The following is a 17,591-nucleotide window of genomic DNA, read 5'->3' on the forward strand; positions in this document are numbered from 1 at the left end:
ACATGCACCGTGTTCTCATTCCATGGGTTCTCATTCCATTCGCACACACAAAACAACTTGGAAGAAGCAAGCAGAAAGGGGCCTATTGGTAGGAATATTTGGGATTTTTAGCAGAGTATCTAGGCCTATAGGTGAGCTTATGGTTAGAAACAGGAGAGAAAATGCACTTTGCACTTTATACTCTCCCTTAAAATTGACCATGTCTACTTCGAAGCCCTGATTACTAGTATTTGATTCTGGATGGATTATATATGTCCAAAAGGTAAAGGTAAAGATTTCCCCTGATGTTAAGTCCAGTCGTGACCGACTCTGGGGGTTGGTGTTCATCTCCATTTCTAAACCGAAGAGCCGGCATTGTCCGTAGACACCTCCAAGGTCATGTGGCCATAGGCATGACTGCATGGAGCGCCTTTACCTTCCCGCCGGAGCGGTACCTATTGATCTACTCACATTGGCATGTTTTCGAACTGCTAGGTTGGCAGAAGCTGGAGCTAACAGCGGGCGCTCATTCCGCTCCCGGGATTTGAACCTGGGACCTTTTGGTCCACAAGTTCAGCAGCTCAGTGCTTTAACACACTGCGCCACCAGGGGCCCCTATATACAGTAGAGTCTCACTTATCCAACATTCGCTTATCCAACGTATTTTTGTAGTCAATGTTTTCAGTGCATTGTGATATTTTGGTGCTAAATTTGTAAATACAGTAATTACTACATAGCATTAATGTGTAATTTTTCTGTCAAATTTGTTGTCTAACATGATGTTTTGGTGCTTCATTTGTAAAATCATAACCAAATTTGATGTTTAATAGGCTTTTCCTTAATGCCTCCTTATTATCCAACATATTCACTTATCCAGAATGTTTTCTGCCGGCCCGTTTATGTTGGATAAGCGAGACTCTACTGTACTTGATTCCGGATGGATTATATTGATTGGATTTGTAACTGTGTCCGTTTTCATACAATTGTTTTAGTTTCTGTCTGATGATGTTGTTTTATTTGTTTACTATGTTTAAGTTGTTGTATGATATTTTTGATTGTTTTTTGTATACTTGGAAACTTCCCTAAGTTCTCTCGACGAAATGGAGTGGTATATAAATTAAAGTTTAATAATAATAACAATAACAATAACAACAACTTTATTTTTGTACCCTGCCTCCATCTCCCCGAAAGGACTTGGGGTGGCTTACATTGGGACGGTCCCAGTCAACATACTTAGAATATAAAATATGAACATCCTAAGTACATACATGGTACATAGAAGTGCATAAATAGTAACATACAAGGGTTGAATGAAAAGTAATGCCTCCACCTTCGTAACTCCTCGTAACAGATGGCAGTCCTGGTATGTGGCAGGTATTGGCTTGTTCAGTAGACTCCTCTACAGTTCCATTTGGTGGGAAGCCTTAGCATTGAATGGTTGTGTTGTTAAAGTGTGGGGCATGGAACCCTGCGCAGACGGGGAAGCCTTAGCATTGAACGGTTGTGTTGTTAAAGTGCAAAGTATGGAACCCTGCGCAGACAGTCGGTCAGTGCGACTTAATCAACCTGCAGTCACTGAATTCTTGACAGCAGAAGGTGTCACCTCAAAGGAGATTCATCCAAGAACGCAAGCTGTTTATGGTGATTGTGTTGATGTGAGTCCTGTGCGTCATTGGGTGAGTAAGTTTAAAGATGTTGAGGTGGGAACATCTGACTTGTGTGACAGACAAAGAGTTGGATGTCTTTTGACAGCAAACACTCCCATCCAAACCCAAGTAACAAAGGTGGAGGCATTACTTTTCATTCAACCCTCATAAAAACAGAAATAAAACATTATAACAAAGTAAATCAATTATTATTATTATTATTATTATTATTATTATTATTATAATATTATAAAATGCACAGGGTTTGTAAAAGGTGCAAACTTCTTTCATTGTGGAAGTAGATAGACAAAAGAAAGTTGGTAGAAGAGTCCCTAATGCTGACACTCATTGTGTCTAAGAGAGAAGCCTCATGATGTTCCGTTCTCAAACAAAAGGGTCATGAAGCACTAAGAGCTTTTGGGAAAAAGAAGGAGGAAGTGGCCGACCTCTCCATACAGGCAGGAAGCCAAACACTTTGAATTCCCCTATTTACTCGAATGTAAGTTTTCCCTTTTGGGGCTAAATTACTAAGCCAGAATGAGGGTGCACATTAGATTCACGTCATGTAATAATCTTAGTGCAAAAGAGGAAGCTGCTTCAGGAGCTGCGCCTAGAACTCCTCTTTGAGGGACATGATCTCTAATTTAATGGTCGGGCTCAATGGCTATGTGATCCTGGGATTTGTAGTTTGGTGAGGTATCGGCATATGCTCAAGACCTTTAAAACGACAGTACTCATGACATCATAACATTGAACCAAGGCTATTAAAGTTACATTCTACAGTATAGATGCATCCCAAAGGTTTTCATTTTCATTGTTTATTTATTTACTGCATTTATATCCCACCCTTCTCACCCCAAAAGGGACTCAGAGCAGCTTACAAATTATATGTACATACAATATATTATTAGCATAGCACAATATTAGCATTATATGTTACTATATTGTACTGTGAGCCCCCAGATGACGTAGTGGACTAAGTGACTTGAAGGTTGGGTTGCTGACCTGAAAGCTGCCAGGTTCGAATCCCACCTGGGGAGAGTGTGGATGAGCTCCCTCTATCAGCTCCAGCTCCATGCGAGGACATGAGAGAAGCCTCCCACAAGGATGGTAAAAACATCAAAACATCCGGGCGTCCCCTGGGCAACGTCCTTGCAGACGGCCAATTCTCTCACTCCAGAAGCAACTCCGGTTGCTCCTGACACGAAAAAAAAAAAACCTATATTGTACTATACCACTATACTGTAATGTTATTAGTAATATTACATGTAATATATAATATATAACTAATATTATTATTTTGTATAATTATTAGTATTATATCGTATTACATTATAATATTATTATCAATATTATTGTTGGAAGCTTTGGTGTCCTAACACGGTTGTTTTAAAGAAGGTCTACTAAGCGGGCAGCAGCTGTAATGTACAACTTTTTTTTTTACCAAACTAGCTGTGCCCAGCCACGTGTTGCTGTGGCGTTGTCTGGTGGTGTTGGTGAGAAATTGTTGAGGTAGTGGTGGTATTATATGTCTGTTGTATGGTTGTGTTTATGTTTAGTATGCACACTGAAGTGGATTATATGGCAGTGTGGAGTCAAGATAATCCAGTTCAAAGCAGATAATATAAGAATCTAAATGGGCTATATAGCTGTGTGGAAGGGCCTTGAGTCTACACTGCCATATAATCCAGTTAAAATCTGATAATCTGTGGAAGAGGCCTAAGTGAGGCCTAACTGTGCCTGTCTCCTGGACTGAGTAGGTTGCTAGGAGACCAAGTGGGCGGAGCTTAGCCTTCTAACTGGCAGCAATTGGATAAAAACTATTATTCCTCTCCCTGTAATTAGGACTTTATTTTTCTTTTCTTTTTGTTGTATCAACCTAGAGCCATGAATGATGGGTTGTGTTGTCAAATTTCGAGGTTGAGGGGCCTGTAGTTTAGTTGTTTTGTCCGCTGCCCTGATGCCATCACTCTTTTATATATATAGATAGATAGATATAATTAATATTATTATATGGTATTACTATTAGTATTATATTGTATAACATAAGGTTATTATCAATATTATAAGTATATACAATATATTATTAAAACTGATATAAAAATATTATATTATAAAACTGAGGCAGGGGCCAGGTAAATGACCTTGGAGGGCCGCATCCAGCCCCCAGGCCTTAGTTTGGGGACCCCTGGTCTAAGCATTAAATAAATTTGGATTTGGGTTTATAATATTATTATCAATATTATTGTTGGAAGCTTTGGTGTCCTAACACAGTTGTTTTAAAGAATGTCTACTAAGTGGGCAGCAGCTGTAATGCACAACTTTTTTCTTGGCCAAATTGCAAAGAGTGTATTACTTTTTGCAGCTGCGCATTACATTTGACAGCAAATCCTTTTTTTGTTTTGTTTTGGGCTTTTGCAAATGGAGGTGCGCCTTAGTTTCGATGGAGCTTGAGACTCGTGTCAATACGGCTCCCTTCTGTACTTAACCAGATTTGCCCAGAAAGGCATAAGCCAAGCCCAGGCCTCACCCGTGCCGTATAGAGCAATATGTGGATATTTTCACAGTCCTAAATTTAGTCTGCTTTGGGTATAAGATGTGGTTTTCATGGAGAACTATTAGAGCTACAACTGTGGTTGGGGTTGGTGCCAAACACACTGGCTGCCATGAGGCTTTAAAAACAGGCTTGCGGCTGCGGTCAGTTATTTTCTCTGTTTTCGTCGAGTTCGCCTCACTTTGCATGCTCAGGATTGGATATGAATTTGACTTTGGTGTGTATCAAACCAAGAGAGAGGCTCCGGTGCGTGCAGGTCTTTTAACTTGCTCCAAAACCGCACACACTTTGCCCAATTTGAAAGAGGAAACTAGATCCTAGTAGGCTGTGGTGGGCCTGTCCATTTGTAAGCAGCGTGGGCTGTGCAATTTTGAGTATTTACCTGAGTAATACATAGCTGAGTAGATGCTGTAGAGCAGGGGTCCCCAAACTAAGGCCCGGGGGCCGGATGCGGCCCTTCAAGGTCATTTACCTGGCCCCCGCCCTCAGTTTTATAATATAATATTTTTATATCATTTTAAATAATATAATATATTGTATATACATATAATATTGATAATAATATTAAGTTATACAATATAATACTAATAATACCATATAATAATATTAATTATATGATATATATTACATATAATATTACAGTATAGTAGTATAGTTCAATATAGTAATATATAATGCTAATATTGTGCTATGCTAATAATATAATATATTGTATGTACATACAGCTGCCCTGAGTCCCCTTCGGGGTGAGAAGGGTGGGATATAAATGTAATAAGTAAATGTAGTAAATGAATAAATAAATAAATAATTTTAGACTTAGGCTCGCCCAAAGTCTGAAATGACTTGAAGGCACAACAATCCTAATTAACTTGACTATCTCATTGGCCAGAAGCAGGCCCACACTTCCCATTGAAATCCTGATAGGTTTATGTTGGTTACAATTGTTTTCATTGTTGTTGTTTTGCACTACAAATAAGACATGTGCAGTGTGCATAGGAATTTGTTCTTTTTTTCCCCTCCAAATGATAATTCGGCCCCTCCACAGTCTGAAGGATTGTGAACCGGCCCTCTGCTTTAAAAGTTTGAGGACCCCTGCTGTAGAGTTTGAGCTGCTAACCCGCTGTTGAATATCTTTTAAAAACGAATGTTAAGGATGGTCACAGAGCCAGTCCTTTGAGTTTTTTCTTACCTGCGCAAGAAGCCTTCTTTGTCCAAGCCTCTCAACTGGGAGACATTATTTTCTAGACCAGTGATGGCCAACCTATGACACGCGTGTCAGCACTGACACGCCTAGCCATTTTTGATGACACGCTGCCACATGCAGATTGATTGGATGACAATGTCTTTTGTGGCCAAATTCGGTGTGATTTGGTCCAGTGGTTTTGTTGTTTACTCCATGGGAATTATGCACATTATCATTATATCATTCTATTATTATTCTATTATTATTGTAGTATATTATCATATTATTACCATTATATTATTATTATATTATTCATTATTCATGACTACATTGAAACTAGAATAGAGAGAAATCAGCGTGGAAACTGCAAGAGGTACCATAGATTGTTGTACATGGAAATCATGGTAGTAAATAGTTTTTGATTTACTAAATACAGTTCTATATTACAATTATACATTTTTGTTATTTAAACTATACATATTGTGAAATTATGGGTTTTTTCTCGAAGTGACACACCACCCAAGTCATGCTAGGTGTTTTGGTGAATTTTGAGACACCAAGCGCAAAAGGTTGCCCATCATTGTTCTAGACCAGGGGTCCCCAAACTAAGGCCCGGGGGCCACATGCGGCCCATCGAAGCCATTTATCCGGCCCCCACAGCACAAAGGCAGAAGGGGATTGGGCTAAATGACCCAAGGGGTCTCCTCTTCTCTTCTATTATTATTATTGTTGTTGTTGTTGATGTTGTTGTTGTTGTTGTTGTTGTTGTTATTAACATTGAGGCGGAGAGGCCATCTGTCAGGGGTGCTTTGCTTGTGCTTTTGGTGCAAAAAGGCAGAAGGGGGTTGGACTCAATTGCCCAAAGGGTCTCTTCCAACCCTCTTTATTATTATTATTATTATTATTATTATTATTATTATTATTTTTATTATTATTTTATTCCGACACAGCAAACAAGATAGATATGCTGGATTTCATATCACAAAATCACAAGTCGAACACTTCCCAAGTGTCTAGGACTCTGCGATGTATTTTCGGATGATGCGCGCAGATCCCAGCAGGGTGGCCTTTTGCAGTTGGCAGATCGTAATTTTGTCAATGTCTATTGTTTCCAAATGCCAGCTGAGATTTTTGGCACGGCACCCAGTGTGCCCATCACCACCGGGACCACCTGCACTGGTTTCTGCCAGAGTCTTTGCAGTTCAATCTTGAGGTCCTGATAGCGGCTGAGTTTTTCCTGTTGTTTTTCGTCAATGCGACTGTCACCTGGGATGGCAACATCAATGATCCAAACCTTTATCTTTTCCACAACTGTGATGTCTGGTGTGTTGTGTTCCAGAACTTTGTCAGTCTGGATTCGGAAGTCCCACAGTATCTTTGCGTGTTCATTTTCCAATACTTTTGCAGGTTTGTGATCCCACCAGTTCTTTTCTGCTGGGAGGTGGTACTTGTGGCATAAGTTCCAATGAATCATTTGGGCCACATAGTTGTGCCTCTGTTTGTACTCTGTCTGTGCGATTTTCTTACAGCAGCTGAGGATATGATCCATGGTTTCGTTGGTTTCCTTACACAGTCTGCATTTTGGGTCATCAGCTGATTTTTCGATCTTGTCCTTAATTGCCTTTGTTCTGATGTCTTGCTCCTGGACTGCAAGGATCAGGCCTTCTGTCTCTTTCTTCAGTGTGCTTGGTGGCCAACTATAGTCCAGGCCTCCAATGGTCTAAAGCAGGGGTCCCCAAACTTTTTAAACAGGGGGCCAGTTCACAATCCTTTGGACTGTTGGAGGGCCGGACTATAGATGGCCACTGAGCAATTATTATTATTATTATTATTATTAATAATAATAATAATAATAATAAAGAGGATTGGAAGAGACTCCTTGGACCATTGAGCCCAATCCCCTTTTGCCTTTGTGCACCGAAAGCACAAGCAAAGCACCTCTGACAGATGGCCTCCCAGTCTCAATGTCAATAATAATAATAATAATAATAATAATAATAATAATAGACCCTTGGGCCATTGAGTCCAACCCCCTTCTGCCTTTGTGCACAAAAAGAACAAGCAAAACACCCCTGACAGATGGCCTCCCAGTCTCAATGTTAATAATAATAATAATAATAATAATAATAATAATAATAAAGAGGGTTGGAAGAGACCCTTGGGCCATTTAGTCCAATCCCCTTCTGCCTGTGTGCACCAAAAGCACAAACAAAGCACTCCTGACAGATGGCCACCCAGCCTCAATGATAATAATAATAATAATAAAATTACGATCTGCCAACTGCAAAAGGCCACCCTACTGGGATCTGCACGCATCATCCGAAAATACATCACACAGTCCTAGACACTTGAGAAGTGTTCGACTTGTGATTTTGTGATATGAAATCCAGCATGTCTATCTTGTTTGCTGTGTCATACAATAAAATAATAATAATAATAATAATAATAATAATAATAATAATAATAATAATAATAGGGTCATTTAGCCCAACCCCCTTCTGCCCTTGTGCTGTGGGGGCCGGATAAATGGCTTTGATGGGACCCCTGATCTAAGCCTTCCAAACAGATAGCCATCCAGGACTCCACCGGACTCCTAGGCAGCAAATGTCACTGTCAAATAGATCTTACCATCAGGAAGTCGATATCCATCTTGTCCATATTCTTGCATTCTATGCTCAGAACTGGACCTAGGGTCATTCCATGCGAGAGCTGACCCAAGTGGGATTTTGACTTGATCTGGACATAATGGGTGCAGCCTATAGTTATGTTGGCCCTTCTAACTGCCACAGGGCACTGTTGATGTTCAGCCTTCAGTGTTCAAATCCCAAACCCATCCTGGAGACTCCATTGTTTTTGGGAATTACTGCACCCACTCTCTGGAAATAAATAGTAATCATAACCTTATTGAAAAGGTAAAAATTATGTCACATCCGTTTGACAAATGTGACTCTCCATGACCGCCTTTTGAAAACCACTAGTCAAGAAAATCATGACCTTGATAGAAGTCAACCCTCTGAACAAGTGATAATCGTAAGCATTTCTGTAATGGCACACAGGTAACTCAGTTGTTAAACTGAAGAACCGTGTCTTTGGATTGCAAAGGACAAAGACATGCCACTACAAAAATATATATATTTGGTTAGCAGAGGATGGTTGTTTCTTTGAAGTTGAAATTGCAGTTGCCCAAAAGATATACACTCCCATGAAACCTCCTAGTTTAAAATAGGCATTCAGAAATTAAAAAAGCAAAGTTTTCTTTGAAAAATAACATACCTTGTTTTACTCACAAACATCTTGTACTAATTCACCGCAAAGCCACATTTCTTATTAAAGTTCAGTTATGGGTAGGACGTAGTTTCTCTCTGTGTTGAGTACACAGGGCAACATTCTTGATAGTCCATAGTCTTTATGGTTGTACTCACTGAAGTCCATAAGTATACATGCATCCATTGAAGTCTCTAAAGCAGTGATGGCCAACCTACGACACACGTGTCAGCACTGACACGCCTAGCCATTTTTGATGACACGCTGCCACATGCAGATTGATTGGATGACTAATGTCTTTTGTGGCCAAATTTGGTGTGATTTGGTCCAGTGGTTTTGTTATTTACTCCATGTGAATTATGCACATTACATACATATATATATATATATATATATATTCTATTATTATTCTATTATTATTGTAGTATATTATCATATTATTACTATTATATTATTATTATTAGATTATTCATTGCTCATGACTACATTGAAACTTGAATAGAGAGAAATCAGCGTGGAAACTGCAAGAGGTCCCATAGATTGTTGTACATGGAAATAATGGTAGTAAATAGTTTTTGATTTATTGAATACAGTTATATATTACAGTTATATATTTTTGTTATTTAAACTATACGTATTGCGAAATTATGTTTTTTTTCCCCTCAAAGTGACACACCACCCAAGTCATGCTAGGTTTTTTGATGAATTTTGACACCCCAAGCGCAAAAGGTTGCCCATCATTGCTCTAAAGCAGGGGTCCCCAAACTAAGGCCCAGGGGCCGGATGCGGCCCATTGAAGCCATTTATCCGGCCCTCGTGGTGGTGGCTCCCTCCTCCTCTTTGCTTGTTTAGAATGGTATTTTAATTATTATTTAATTAATTATTAAGGGGTGCTTTGCTAGTGCTTTTGGTGCACAAAGGCAGAAGGGAGTTGGACTAAATGGCCCAAGCGGTCTCTTCCAACCCTCTTTATTATTATTATTATTATTATTATTATTATTAACATTGACAGAAGTACATAGCATAACACAGCAAACGAGATATATATGCTGTATTTCATATCACAAAATCACAAGTTGAACACTTCCCAAGTGTCTAGGACTGTGTGATTGATTATTATTATTATTATTATTATTATTATTATTATTATTATTGACAGAAGTACACAGCATAACACAGCAAACGAGATATATATGCTGTATTTCATATCACAAAATCACAAGTTGAACACTTCCCAAGTGTCTAGGACTGTGTGATTTATTATTATTATTATTATTATTATTATTATTATTGACAGAAGTACACAGCATAACACAGCAAACGAGATATATATGCTGTATTTCATATCACAAAATCACAAGTTGAACACTTCCCAAGTGTCTAGGACTGTGTGATTTATTATTATTATTATTATTATTATTATTATTATTATTATTATTATTGACAGAAGTACACAGCATAACACAGCAAACGAGATATATATGCTGGATTTCATATCACAAAATCACAAGTTGAACACTTCCCAAGTGTCTAGGACTGTGTGATTTATTATTATTATTATTATTATTATTATTATTATTATTATTATTATTATTGACAGAAGTACACAGCATAACACAGCAAACGAGATATATATGCTGGATTTCATATCACAAAATCACAAGTTGAACACTTCCCAAGTGTCTAGGACTGTGTGATTTATTGTTGTTGTTGTTATTGTTATTATTATTATTATTATTATTATTATTATTATTATTATTATTATTAACAACATTGAGGCTGGGTGGCCATCTGTCAGGGGTGCTTTGCTTGTGCTTTTGGTGCACAAAGGTAGAAGGAGGTTGGACTAAATGGCCCAAGGGGTCTCTTCCAACCCTCTTTATTATTTTTTATCATAATTATGATTATTATTAACATTGAGGCTGTATTTGTTCCTGTTTTTTTTTTTTTACTTCAAAATAAGATATGTGCAGTGTGCATGGGAAATTGTTCATAGTTTTTTAAAAAAATCTATAGTCTGGCCCTCCAATGGTCTGAGGGACCGTAACTGGCCCCCAGTTTAAAAAGTTTGAGGACCCCTGCTCTAAAGCATACATGCATCCACCTCCACTGAAGCGTAAAGTGAACTGAACAAAATGGAGTCCTGAGTCTGATCATACTCAGTACAGTCATATGTATGAGTCCAAGCACACCAAAGAGGTACAAACTGGCAAAACAGCATACACATATGGTACAGGTTAGCAAATATATACATTAACATGCAAATAGTGAAAGGCTTGGAAAGTTGCTATTTCCAAAGGTTGCCACTTGTGCTTGTCTTCACTTTGACCTCCTTGCCTGCTGACCCGCCCTTCTCCCTTCCTCCTCTCCAGGAACGGGGTGAACGTGGAAGGGGCTACGCACAAGCAGGTGGTGGATCTGATCCGAGCGGGAGAGAAGGAACTGGTCCTGACGGTGTTGTCGGTGCCGCCACACGAGGCCGACAACCTCGACCCCAGCGACGACTCGCTGGGCCAGTCCTTCTACGATTACACCGAGAAGCAGGCAGTGCCCATCTCCATCCCCACCTACAAGCATGTGGAACAGAATGGTGAGAAGTTTGTGGTGAGTACCAGTCCCGACCGGGGATCTCCTCCCCGGCGCCCATCTTTATTGAGGGCCATATCTGCCTTGCAGTTGGTTGACTTCAAAGGGCTGTTGAATCCATGGACAGAGAAGCTGTGGATTTTAAAGATCTCTTGTAGCCTATTTTGTATGCATCTCCAATAGTCTTTTGCTTTGATAGAAAGTACCTTGGTGTGTTTCGCCTTTCCAACATATCTTTTTAGTGTGCTAGTACATCCTCGCCAATGACTTGTATGTTTTTTAAGGCTTCCTAGACATCGTACAAAGCCTTCCCAAGGCCTGAGAGTGGAAGCTATTTGACACTGCTTCTGATATTTTCTCTCTATTTAGGTCTATAACGTTTATATGGCGGGAAGGCAGCTTTGTTCAAAGCGGTACCGTGAATTCGCCATCTTGCACCAGAACCTGAAGCGGGAGTTTGCCAACTTCACTTTTCCCCGTCTGCCGGGCAAATGGCCCTTTTCACTATCAGAACAGCAGTTGGATGCCCGGCGAAGGGGGCTGGAGGAATACCTCGAGAAAGGTAACGGAATGGGCTTTGCAAAGCTGGCCAACTCTGAAATATGGCTGTTTTTTCTGGGCCTGGCTTTTGCAGGACTTCCAGTAGAAGTGAGGGAGCTATTTCCTTTAGTATAGCATGTGATTTTGAAAACCATTTTTACATGTATAATAATAATAATAAGAAGAAGAAGAAGAAGAAGGAGAAGAAGTCATAAACACCTGGGCCATACCTGTCATAAGATATACTGCTGGCGTCATAAACTGGACACAGATGGAACTGGACAATTTGGACAGAAAAACAAGAAAACTCATTACCATTCATCATTCACTGCACCCTCGCAGTGATGTTGACCGGCTGTATCTGCCTCGAAGACTCTTACAAGTAAAACAAGCAGTCAAAGAAGAAGAACATGCCCTGGCAGAATATGTAAAGCAAAGTGAAGAACCTGCTTTGATTGAAGTCAAAAATCAGAAACTCCTCAAAGCACAGCAGACAAAAAACCAGTACAAGAAAGCTGCACTACAAACTAGAGCTGACAGCTGGCACAACAAAACATTGCATGGAAAGTTCCTTGACAAAATTGATGGAAAAGCTGATAAGGAGAAGACCTGGCTCTGGCTCACGAATGGGACCCTGAAGAAGGAGTCAGAAGGCCTGATCATTGCAGCCCAGGAGCAAGACATCAGGACAAAGGCAATCAAGGCCAAGATCGAAAAATCAGCTGATGACCCAAAATGCAGACTGTGCAAGGAAATCGACGAAACCATGGATCATATCCTCAGCTGCTGTAAGAAAATCGCACAGACAGACTACAAACAGAGGCACAACTCTGTGGCCCAAATGATCCATTGGAACTTATGCCTCAAGTACCACCTCCCAGCAGCAAAGAACTGGTGGGATCACAAACCTGCAAAAGTATTGGAAAATGAGCACACAAAGATACTGTGGGACTTCCGAATACAGACTGACAAAGTTCTGGAACACAACACACCAGACATCACAGTTGTGGAAAAGAAAAAGGTTTGGATCATTGATGTTGCCATCCCAGGTGACAGTCGCATTGACGAAAAACAACAGGAAAAACTCAGCCGCTCTCAGGACCTCAAGATTGAACTTCAAAGACTGGCAGAAACCAGTGCAGGTGGTCCCGGTGGTGATGGGCACACTGGGTGCCGTGCCAAAAGATCTCAGCCGGCATTTAGAAACAATAGACATTGACAAAATCACGATCTGCCAACTGCAAAAGGCCACCCTACTGGGATCTGCACACATCATCCGAAAATACATCACACAGTCCTAGACACTTGGGAAGTGTTTGACTTGTGATTTTGTGATACGAAATCCAGCATGTCTATCTTGTTTGCTGTGTCATAATAATAATAATAATAATAATAATAATACATATTCTTTACTTTTTTGTAACTTTTACTTTTCTTCCTGGTTCCACAGTGTGCTCCATCCGGGTCATTGGGGAGAGCGACATCATGCAGGAGTTCTTGTCGGAATCGGATGAGGTAGGCCAGACCATCTCAGATGCTTTGCAAGAGGTGCTAGCATTATTATAATTATTGTTATTGTTATTATTATTTATTATTATTATTTAGCATTATTATTATCATTATTGTTGTTATTGTTATTACTATTTAATGTGTTGTCGAAGGCTTTCATGGCCAGAATCTCTGGGTTGATGTGTGAGTTTTCCAGGCTGTCTGGCCATGTACCAGAAGCATGCTCTCCTAACGTTTCACCCACATCTATAGCAGGCATCTTCAGAGGTTGTGAGGTCTGTTGGAAACTAGGCAAGTGGGGGTTAATGCATCTGTGGAATAATGTCCAGGGTGGGAGGAAGAACTCTTGTCTGTTTGAAGCAAGTTTGGATGTTGCAATTGATCACCTTGATTAGTATTTAATAGCCTTGCAGCTTCAAAGCCTGGCTGCTTCTTGCTTGGGGGAATCCTTTGTTTGGGAGGTGTTAGCTGGCTCTGAAAATGGGAATTCCAGACAGGAACAACCAGGGCCAGCTAACACCTCCCAACAAAGGATTCCCTCAGGCAAGTGTGAATATTTCAGTTGGACAGTTTAATAATAATAATAATAATATTTTTATTTTTATAATGTTACAATTGGTCACCTTGAATAGCATTGAGTAGCCTTGCAGCTTCAAAGCCTGGCTGCTTCTTGCTTGGGGGAATCATTTGTTGGGAGGTGTTAGCTGGCTCTGAAAATGGGAATTCCAGACAGGAAACAACCAGGGCCAGCTAACACCTCCCAACAAAGGATTCCCTCAGGCAAGTGTGAATATTTCAGTTGGACAGTTTAATAATAATAATAATTATTATTATTATTATTATTTTATTTTTATAATGTTACAATTGGTTTAATAATAATAATAATAATAATAATAATAATAATAATAATTTTATTTTTATACCCCGCCCCATCTCCCCGAGGGGACTCGGGGCGGCTTACATGGAGCCAAGCCCAGGCAATAAGCAAAATAAAACTCAGCAATAAAAACAAATTAGTTATCATTGAACAGCCTTGCAGGTTCAAAGCTTGGCTGAGCACTTGATAAATCCAACCTGGGCACCACATATTATTTGCGAACACAGAAATGCTGGACGACCCTAACAACCACCATGTCAGGCTGCACAGAGAAGCCATTGAAACCCACAAGCATGTGGACAATTTCAACAGAAAGGAAGAAACCATGAAAATGAGCAAAAATTTCTGAGGATCCCTGCTAAAGATGTGGGTGAAACGTCAGGAGAGAATGCTACTGGAACATAGCTATACAGCTCGAAAAACTCACATCAACCCATTTATATTTTGCGTACGCCTTTTGCACATAGGATAATATTACACATAATATTTTAAATATTTTTTTGTGCATCTCAGTCAATGTTCTTTTTATTGAATCCCGAAGAAGCTAGATTTCCTATATGTAGTGATATATATATATATTTCCTATATGAAGAGAGTTCCATCTTGTCTCTTTGCATCAGCTGACAGCCCCTCCCCTCATAACATGCTATTCTATATAAAATTTAATATATAATAATTATAACATATTGTATATACATATAATATTCATAATATTAAATTGTAATATGATATACTAATAATACAATATAATAATATGAATTATATATTGTACTAGTTGTGCCCGGCCACGCGTTGCTGTGGCAAAGTCTGGTGGTGTGGGAAATAAAGTATTGAGGAATTGGTGGTAGTTAGGGTAAAGGGTAAAGCTTTTCCCTTGACATTAAGTCCATTATAAATGGGTTATATAGCTGTGTGGAAGGGCCTTGAGTCTACACTGCCATATAATCCAGTTAAAATCGGATAATCTGTATTTTATAGACAGTGTGGAAGAGGCCTAACTCTGCCTTTCCCCTGGGCTGAGTGGGTTGCTAGAAGACCAAGTGGGCGGAGCTTAGCCTTCTAACTGGCAGCAATTGGATAAAAACAATTATTCCTCTCCCTCTAATTAGGACTTTATTTTTCTTTTCTTTTTGTTGTATCAACCTAGAGGCGTGGATGATGGGTTGTGTTGTCAATTTTCGAGGTTGTGGAGTGTTTAGTTTTGTTGTTTTGGCGGTCGCTAGGATTCCATCACTCTTCTCTCTCTCTCTCTCTCTCTCTCTCTCTCTCTCTATATATATATATATATATATATATAAAATTTTCATGTAATATTACTAATAATATTACCATATATTGATATAATACAATATAGTAATTTATTGCCAGTATTGTACTATGCTAATAATATAATATTGTATGTAAATTTAATTTGTAATCCGCTCTGAGTCCCCTTCGGGGTGAGAAGGGCGGCATATAAATAAATCTATATATATAAATGAGTGATGGCATCATGGCGACCGACAAAACAACAAAACTACAGGCCCCCCAACCTCGAAATTTGACAACACAACCCATCATCCACGCCACTAGGTTGATAACAACAAAAAGAAAAGAAAAATAAAGTCCTAATTAGAGGGAGAGGAATAATTGTTTTTAGCCAATTGCTGCCAGTTAGAAGGCTAAGCTCTGCCCACTTGGTCTCCTAGCAACCCACTCCGGGGGACAGGCAGAGTTAGGCTTCACTTAGGCCTCTTCCACACTGCCTATAAAATACAGATGATCAGATTTTAACTGGATTATATGGCAGTGTAGACTCAAGGCCCTTCCACACAGATATACAACCCATTTATAATCTTATATTATTTGCTTTAACTGGATTACCTGGACTCCACACCTTTACCCTTTACCTTAACTACCACCAATTCCTCAATACTTTATTTCCCATACCACCAGACTTGGCCACAGCAATGCGTGGCCAGGCACAGCTAGTAAATAAATAAATAGTGTTGTATGTGAGAGAGCATGTGCAGAGACTAAGAATCCTAGAATTGGACGAGACCCCAAAGGCCACCCAGTCCAACTCCCTTCTAACAGGCCGGAAAACACAATCAAAGCCCTCCTGACAGATGGCCATCCAGCCTCTGCTTAAAAACCTCCAGAGAAGGACTCAGAGGCAGCATTTCCACTGACTATCAGGGATTCCTTCCTAATGTTTAGGTGGAATTCTTTTGAATCCATGGCTCCATTATGTCCTAAAGGAGCAAGAAACAAGCTTGACCTTCTTCTCAATGGGACATCTTTTCAAATATGGAACTCTATGTATTTTCCTCCCAGAACTACAACGGGGTGTCGGACGTGGAGCTCCGAGTGGCCCTTCCGGACATCACGACGGTCACTGTCCGGGTCAAGAAGAATAGCACCACCGACCAGGTGTATCAGGTGAGGAGGGAAGAAAAAACCGTGTTAGCCCAGGACACGTTGTCATTCCTTTGCGCCTTCTTTCTCTTTCTCAACTTCCTTCTCTACTTTCTATTGTTTACTGTATATACTCGAGTATAAGCCTAGTTTTTCAGACTGAAAAAGCCCCCCTCGGCTTATACTCGGGTGAGGGTCCTGATTGGCTTATATTTGGGTCAGCTTATACTCGAGAATATATGGTACATTTATTATTTTTCTCTATTATTATTGGTATTATTACATTGATTATTTTTCTCTATTATTGTTGCTACTATTACATTTATTTTACTCTATTTTTATTATTATTATTACATTTATTATTTCACTCTGATCTTATTATTATTGCATTTATTATTTTCCTTTATTTATTATTACTTGTATTATTTTCCTGTATTTATTATTATTATTATTATTATTACATGTATTATTTTACTCTATTATTATTATTAAAAGGATACATAAGCACATTTTTATTGAAGAAGATGAGAATAATGATTTGATCAGAGTTGGACAGTCTTATCCTAAATTTGAGCTTTATGTAAATACAGTAGAGTCTCACTTATCCAACATAAATATATATATTTTTCTCTTACCCTCCCTTCTCAGTGTGTTTTCCAAAGCCTCCCTCTCTCTTAACCAAGGGAATGTTTTGAAAAGGAAAAGAGGACCTTGCAAGTCAGGAAGAAGAAAAATATATGTCAATCTTACAAATATTCCAGGGAAAATGATTTTATTAAACTCTCCTACAGATATATAGGCATTAACCCCCTGCATGCATTTGCAAACCCTATGTACTTATAGGGTTTGCAAATGTATATAGATATATCTTTATCTATCTATATACATTAATTTTATATATGAATTTCCCCCTCATATGTTTGCTGGTCTTTGCAAATCCTATATGCATATTGATCCATGTACCTGTATATCTATACCCATATGTATACATTATTTAACCTACTGATGCCTCGATTAATGTAATTTTATTGGTACAGTAGAGTCTCACTTATCCAA

At 39.1% G+C, this 17,591-nt stretch overlaps 1 protein-coding gene across 2 annotated transcripts in view; it reads left to right on the forward strand.

Annotated features, from left to right (window-relative positions):
* Positions 1 to 17,591, forward strand: part of snx27 (sorting nexin 27) — a 69,329-nt gene that overhangs the window by 29,029 nt on the left and 22,709 nt on the right. For both annotated transcript variants that reach the window (XM_062965283.1, XM_062965282.1), the window contains exons 2-5: positions 10,999 to 11,230; positions 11,582 to 11,774; positions 13,203 to 13,267; positions 16,455 to 16,559. In XM_062965283.1, the coding sequence (XP_062821353.1) occupies positions 10,999 to 11,230; positions 11,582 to 11,774; positions 13,203 to 13,267; positions 16,455 to 16,559 (595 nt within the window). The remainder of the gene's footprint in view (positions 1 to 10,998; positions 11,231 to 11,581; positions 11,775 to 13,202; positions 13,268 to 16,454; positions 16,560 to 17,591) is intronic.

The sequence above is a fragment of the Anolis carolinensis genome, unplaced genomic scaffold, assembly GCF_035594765.1.
Source record: "Anolis carolinensis isolate JA03-04 unplaced genomic scaffold, rAnoCar3.1.pri scaffold_14, whole genome shotgun sequence".
NCBI lineage: Eukaryota > Metazoa > Chordata > Lepidosauria > Squamata > Dactyloidae > Anolis > Anolis carolinensis.